This window comes from Ammodytes marinus (genome assembly GCF_949987685.1).
Source record: "Ammodytes marinus genome assembly, chromosome: 22".
In the NCBI taxonomy this organism is placed as follows: domain Eukaryota; kingdom Metazoa; phylum Chordata; class Actinopteri; order Uranoscopiformes; family Ammodytidae; genus Ammodytes; species Ammodytes marinus.
In genome coordinates, this window is record NC_137226.1 from 2,325,998 (window position 1) to 2,333,801 (window position 7,804).

Here is a 7,804-nt window from a genome sequence, read left to right on the forward strand (position 1 = left end):
ATTTGGAAAGATTTGCATAAGTGCGTATTTGGCCCGTCTCAGGAAGTCATAGCTTTTTAAGGATGATGTTAAAGAGTTAACTTTTTGGCTTTCTTTTTACCTAGATATTGATAAAGTATGCAACCCTGCATTTCTTTAAGATGTTGAGAAACAAACTTTGGTTTAACCATGACATACACTAAACAAAAATAGAAACACAACACTTTTCGGCTCCCATTTTTCATGCACTTAACTTAAAAATCTAAAACTTTTTCTATACACAAAATTAACATCTCTCTCAAATATTGTTCACAAATCAGTCTGAATCTGTGTTAGTGAGCACTTCTCCTTTGCCGAGATTATCCATCCCACCTCACAGATGTGGCATTTGAAGATGCTGATTAGACAGCATGAATAGTACACAAGTGTGCCTTAGAGTGGCTACAAGAAAAGGCCACTCTTAAATGTGCAGTTTTATTTTATTTCGGGGGTCAGGAAACCAGTATTTTTTTTTTTTCAAATCTTTATTTATACGACATTACAACAATGTGACTGGAGACTCTTTTTCAAGGGAGACCTTTTCTCATTTACACGTTGAGGTGTTCTGGTGGCATTACAGTATCTGGTGTGACCATTTATATTCTTTCCAATAGATTTACACAGATGTGTGAACGGTATTTGAGAGAGATGGTTATTTTAGTGTATATGGAAAGTTATACATTTTTAATTGAGCGCATGAAAAAAAGGGAGCAAAAACAAAAGTGTTGCGTTTATATATTTTTTTCAGAGTATTTAAGATTACCGAGACACGTACCAGATGATCTCTGATATTTACTATGTGTAGAAACAATGCAAATATGTGATATTGTGTTAGTTGTTTTTCTGGTGGTAGATAGGTGGAATCCAAGATGAACAGTTGCACTGGTTTAGTATTATTAGATGAGAGGAATTATTCAGAAAAATGCCCCACTGATTTCAAGTTCCTTTTATTTTCAACAGGAAGCCATAATGACTTATGTTGAAGAGGAGCTCTTGTACGTTCTGCAGAACTTAGAACATGAAGAGTTTAAGATCTTCAAATGGATCCTGAAGCAGGATAACATCCTGGAAGGCTTTCCAGGCATCCCAGCAGCCCAGTTTAAGGTTAGGGGGAACAGGCAGGCAACAGTGGATCTGATGACACAGCAATATGACGGCCCTGGAGCTCTGGAGGTAACCTTCAAGGTTTTAGAAAAGATCAACAGGAACGATCTGGTGCAGCATTTGCAGAACTCCAGCTCAGGAGGAAAAGGTAAGTCGTACAAAGGGAAATATAAACCTCTGAAAACAAAGCTGTCGCTTCATTAAAATGACAATATAATAATGTGACATGTTGCGTTTATTTGCCTTGTTTTTAGACCTCGAGACACATTACGTTGGAGCTGAGGCAGAGGAGTTCAACATACAAGAGGAGTTGGTGCAGCAGTTTGCAGTGGATGTGACTTCAGATCCTGACACAGCACATCCTGACCTTCTGTCTGCTGATGGGAGACAAGTTCACCCTCAGAGATTTCGGAGATCGGTCATTGTTCTAGAACTACTTGTAGTGTTTGTGGGTGTGTGTTTGCTTTGCCGAGTTGTATACTTCAAGACACATTCTGTTGGTGCTCAGGCAGACGAGGGTAACTTAAAGCAGGCAAACCTAATGGTGGCCCAGCAGTTTGCAGAGTGTAAGACACAACTGAACCAACTTAATGAAACTCTGAGCATCTTAGGAAATCAGAAAATCAGTAAAGAAAATGCTACCACGTGCGTCGCCCATAAGGCAGAGGTGGGTAACTTAAAGCAGGCAAACCTAATGGTGGCCCAGCAGTTTGCAGTAGATGTGACTCTGGACCCTGATACAGCAAATCCTTGGCTCATTCTGTCTGATGATGGGAAACAGGTATATTGTGGTGATGAGAAGAAGAAACTACCGGACAACCCAAAGAGATTTATTATATATGCAAACATCTTAGGAAAGCAGGGTTTCATTAAAGGAAAATTTTACTTTGAGGTTCAGGTTAAAGGGAAGACTAAGTGGGATTTAGGAGTCGCCAAAGAGTCGATTAACAGGAAGGGAAAGATCACACTGGCTCCTGAATATGGTTTCTGGACAATGTGTTTGAGGAATGGGGAATACAAAGCTTTGGAAAGTCCGTCTGTCCGTCTCTCTCTGAAGTCGCCTCCTGAGAAGATTGGAGTGTTTGTGGACTATGAGGAGGGTCTGGTCTCCTTTTATGATGTAGATACTGCAGATCTTCTCTACTCCTTTACCAACTGTTCTTTCACTGAGAAACTCTATCCATTCTTCTGTCCTGGTAATAATGACAAAGGTAAAAACTCTGCCCCTCTGATCATCTCTCCTGTCAATCTGAAAGATTAATAATACTTGTCGGTGTGTTCAGTTAAACTAGTTGATTACACTTTTCCTCAGGTTGAAGAAGTTAAGTTAAGAGTTGGTCAAAGTTGAGCTGTGAATAACATGAGGTCACCAAGCCAAACATGCAATATCTCTAAGAATAATTAAAACCCATATTGTCTCACTTTAAAAGTACACACTGGTATTTTGACCCAGTTTTGATGGTAAACATCTGATTCTTTTTTTTCTTTTCTTGTATTTTAGTAGATATTACTGTGGATTGCCGTCTATTAAAGAGTTGAGCTGTTAAACTAATGAGCAGGTCTTAGTTTTGTTTGTACCTTGTATTATACAAACATGTAGCATTCAGGTATTGAATTACACATTCCTAATTGCGAAGTCTATCAAATTAAAAGTGGGATTTACAGTGACATGCCTGGGTTTCACACGATTCCCCTAAATAACAGGTGGTGGCAGTAATGTGCCATGTAACATCATATCAAATAAAAACGCCAAGAAGATGTAACTATTATGGTCTCTGTTTTGAAAAAAGTAAATAAATAAATTAAAAACACGATTTAGATTATGGGCAATTTCATGACATTTTCTTATTATTAATTTCCTAAATTTAGTTGACCAATTAACCATTAACGTATCGCTGAGAACCTTAACGTTTGACTCGTAAAAGTAAGGACACATTTCAAATTGATCAAAGGTTGTGGAGGGACTTTTATTAAATCAAAATCTTTTTTATTTAGTTTTCAGTATTATTAAGTTGTTCATTAGTTAGATACAGGTTATATGAAAATAATAAATAAATAAAAAAACTTACACAACTAATATCAAAACAGCAATAAAATAAAGATCAAAATACCCTAAATAATCCCTCCCAAGTCACTGCCAGTGAGCATATGGCAGTCAGTATCAGCCTGTCACAATAGTCTAACTCTGTCTAACCCTACACTTCTCTTTCTGTGATGTCACAGAAAGAGAAATGTAGGGTTAGACAGTGAGACCAAAAAACACTCTTTCTGCCTTTTCTCAGGCTAGGATGATCCGATTTCATTTTATTTTGCACATGTATACTTCATAGGATCTCCGAGTTCAATACACCTTCATATTCCAACCGGTGAAGTAGGCCTTTAAGGGAATGGGAAGACTGTATTTCCATTTGTGGAGGGATTTTTAAATAGAATATGTGGTAATGACATGTAAAGTGTATACTATACATACGTATTTCAAATTCTGGTTAATTTTTGTATTGTTTCATTGACTTTTTGCTGTATCCCCTCCCAGCTTTGTAACATACATGAGTGGCGTCAACTTAACTGCTTGAGAATTATATTTTTTTCATGCTAGATTTGTCAAATGTGGATGTAAATGTGTATCAAATGAAATTAATTTGACTGATGGATTGATCGATGAAATACAAGGACTCGTGAAAAGTTTAGTTTGTAAAGTTCAGGAAAACAGGCTTTTGATTTAAGTTGTGTTGAAACATTTTTACCAAGTCTGATATTTCAATTATGTGGACAAATTGTACATTGCGATGTAATGCTTTGAAATGTAAATCAATGAAATGCAATTAGTGTTTGTTGTTTTTAGTCAAATAAATGATGGACTTTTGTTTATGTCATTCATACATAAAAAATAAATATAAAGTTTTGAAATTCCAAATAAAGTGACACTGAGGTTTGTGTTATTGTTAAAGCTGCAGTGTGTAGACTTTTGGGTTTTATTTCCAAGCAGATTTTGTAGAAAGTAATTATAATATCCATGAGTACATTTCCTTTAGTTCATAATAGCTGATTTTTTAATTTTTAATTTTAATTTTTTCCCTTAGAAAGGGTCTCATATATGTCCATATTTCTGCATATTTTGGACCAAGGCCTAGTGCCGCCATCTTGAAAGTGTCATAGTTGGAATGCCATCAGGTGCATTGTTTAAAATTTAGAATTGTTCTTGTCCTTGAAAGCCACTGTAGCTTCTGTTATTATTCAAAAGGGTTGGGGTTACCCAGGGAGTGTTGAATTCTAGAACTTAGTAGAACTTTCTTGATGATGTCATATTACACACTGCACCTTTAAGTGAAACTTTCTTTACTCCTTTGAATGACACATCAACTGCACAAGTTCAAAAATATTAAAAGGTGACCGATTGATGTATTACAAATATAGATGACTTTTCTATAATATTAGAACTTACAAATGGGGAATAAATGTCTTAACAAACAGTATGAAAATGAATTTGGTGCAGTGTAACAACGTGCCACTAGGTGACGCCACTTAATCAATCCTAAAACAGATTTGTGAGGTGCCTTGCTCTGCTGCCTGCCAAAGTTTGTACCAATTTTGTTAGACAATTATTAGCAATTATTGGGACATCCTAAATCTTTTTCTGGCATACTAAACAGTAGGGAAGTATGGGGATTGGAACGCAGGGCACGTTTAGCGGAAACAAGAGACTTGACGGACAGCGAGCGGTTTCCAGAGGTATTACTGTTTTTATTTCAGAGTGTCTGAGAGAAAAGGCACTAAACCAAACCGGGAGAGTGACAATGACTTTGAATGGGAGAGAGGGAGAGGGAGGGAGAGAGAGAGAGAGAGAAAGAGAGAGGGAGAGACAGAGAGAGAGAGAGGGAGGGAGGCGGAGGGAGAGAGAGAGAGAGAGAGGGAGGAGTCAGGTTTAAATTAACATATATATAAAGTTAACACAACACCAGGCATTCACGCTCACACACACACACACACACACACACACACACACACACACACACACAGCAATATCTACACATCTCTTGATTGATAACACAGACGCAAAAAAAAAATCCCAAGCAATTTGTTTTCCGATCGTAGAAGAAGAAAATCTAGATGGAGTGTGTCAAAATTCTTAAATCATCAACATCTGAAACAACCAAATCTTTATTAAATCATAAAATACTTCATTTGCAGAAAGACGGAGGAATCATGGCCGCGATGAGGACAATAAAAAAAAATATATAAAATTATGAGAATTAAAATCGTAATTTTACATTTTTGTCACGTAAAAATTACAACTTTCTATATTCCACTTCATCTGGAGGAATAAATCTGGTCTGAACGCAGCTTCATATTGAGTACATGAAAATGAATGCACGTTGATTTAATTTTAATTTTTTTAATTATTACTGGGAACTTAAAGACAGTACAACCGATATATTTGACCTCATTTGAAGAAAATTTTTTAAAGGTAAATAAATAAATCTGAACGTAACTTTAAATGTATAGTTTGTCCTGGAGAGCTTGTGATTATCTTTGCATCCAGCGCTTCTGCCTTAAACTTCAGCACTTTGCTACAAACAAATAAAATTAAATAAAAATTAAATTAAATAAAAGCTTATACACGGTTTGATTGAGTAAACGATAAGTGATTGTTTTTGGTCGTCGTTTTAATCTCATAAAATATCGGTCGTATCGGTCTCATTAAAAAATCTAAAAAAAAAAAATAGTTTTAGGTGGAGTGTAACAGGATTTGGTTAAAGGCGAAAAATTACTGCTAAAATGATCTGAGATTTCTTGAACATTTTAGGAGGAAAAAACTGAATATGATGAAAATTAAAGCTGGGGTGGAGGATTTGGGGAGAAAACGGCAGTTGGGCTAGAGATTCGAATCCAAATATCTCAACCGCTCCACTTGTTCTCTTTGGTCCCTCCCCTATGGTCCCTCCCTGACACGCTCTACACCAACAAAGTCGTGCCAAAGTGAATGGACAGTCCCAACAGTCAATAAGAACAGAGAATCGGAGCCTCGCTGTGATTGGTCAAAGTGTACAGCTCATGTTAATTTTAACCAATCAGAAATCACATACCCCAGCTTTAAGTCAAAATTTTACAAGAAAAAAAGTTGACGATATTTCAAATTTATTTCAGACTTTTGTGTCAGTAATTTTTATTTTTTTTAACTTATTCCCATAACACTACAACTCTTTCCCTCGAAGCATTTCAACAAAATGATTTGAATCTCAGCTGGTTTGCCTTTTATTTTACTTTGGCTCTAAATGATCATCTTTCCAGAATTGCATTTTATTTTATTATTATTTTATTAATAAATAACTTAGGTACACAATTATTTTATTGCTGCCATGTTCAAATTTTGTTTTTGTTTTTCAAAATGGGGAGAAAATAAATAACAGGTCAAATCTCCTCAGATGGGCTTCAATGCCAAAATATTTCACATCATAACTTCTCATTTGGTGCTACTTGGAGTCTTTCATATTTTCATAAAAATAAAAAAAATTATATTTTGGATCCATAAAAGAAAAATCAGTAACAACAATCTTAACCACAAATTCTCTCTCTCTCTCTCTCTCTCTCTCTCACACACACACACACACACTTAGAGGAAGGTATATAGGAGAAAAAGGGGTTAAAGGAGTGTGTGTTTAGGGGTCTGAAAAGGGGGCGGGGCATCTTCAGGGCAGAGTCTGCTGTGATTGGTTGTTCGATCTGTCAGTCGGTCACAGTTGGTCTTTGTAGAATCCGAGCTTGGCGAAGGACATTTCTCTACGGAGCTGCATCACCTCCCAGAACATCTGCTCCGCTGCAAACACACACCATTGGTCGGATAAGGTCACATGGTTCATTTAATCACAATAACTAATCGAGTACATTCGCCCAAGGCCGGTACGAGTATACCAGTATTTCCTTTGTCTGCTACTTTCACTACACTACACTATATTCTAAATTCTACTAACTTTATAGATTAAACCTGCAGTGTGTAGAATTTTGGGTTTTATTTCCTAGCAGATTTTGTAGAAAGTAATTATAATATCCATAAGTACATTTAATTTAGTGCATAATAGCTGAAAAAAAAATGTTTTAATTATTTTTTTTCCCCTTAGAAAGGGTCTCATATATGTCCATATTTCTCCATATCTTGGACCAAGGCCTAGTGGCCGCCATGTTGAAAGTGTCATGGTTGGAAAGTCATCAGGTGCATTGTTTAGAAATTAGAATTGTTCTTGTCCTTGAAGGCCACTGCAGCTTCTGTTATTATTCAAAAGGGTTGGGGTTACCCAGGGAGCGTTGCATTCTAGAACTTTCTTGATGATGTCATATTACAGACTGCACCTTTAAGATGTTACATTTAGTTTTAAATTGTTATACTTTAGTCTCTCTATTAATGTAACATGTTCAAAATAAGTAGATAAACAAAGAAAAACATTAAAATTAAGTGTTCAAGGTGCAAAGAAGTTCATTCAAATTCATTCAAATATTTCAGAAAAGGGACAAAAACTGAAAACAAACTTATATATTGTTTTCTCCTTTTGTCTCCTGTTAATCATCATTTTAGAGCAGCTTCATGTCTTATTACTACAGCCTCTTTTTACAGAGAAAATCCAGAGTGTGTGTGTGTGTGTGTGTGTGTATGTGTGTGTGTGTGTGTGTGTGTGTCTCACCATCCTGC

The 7,804-nt window shown here is 36.2% G+C and overlaps 1 protein-coding gene across 1 annotated transcript in view; it reads right to left on the reverse strand.

Annotated features, from left to right (window-relative positions):
• Positions 1 to 5,014: 5,014 nt before the first annotated feature.
• Positions 5,015 to 7,804, reverse strand: part of rab3ip (RAB3A interacting protein (rabin3)) — an 18,813-nt gene continuing 16,023 nt past the window's right edge. Inside the window, exons 12-13 of the mRNA XM_080050931.1 lie at positions 7,797 to 7,804; positions 5,015 to 6,937 (exon numbers count right to left, since the gene is read on the reverse strand). The exon at positions 7,797 to 7,804 is cut by the window's right edge and continues 62 nt beyond it. Of these exons, the coding sequence (XP_079907057.1) occupies positions 6,855 to 6,937; positions 7,797 to 7,804 (91 nt within the window). The 3' untranslated portion in view covers positions 5,015 to 6,854. The remainder of the gene's footprint in view (positions 6,938 to 7,796) is intronic.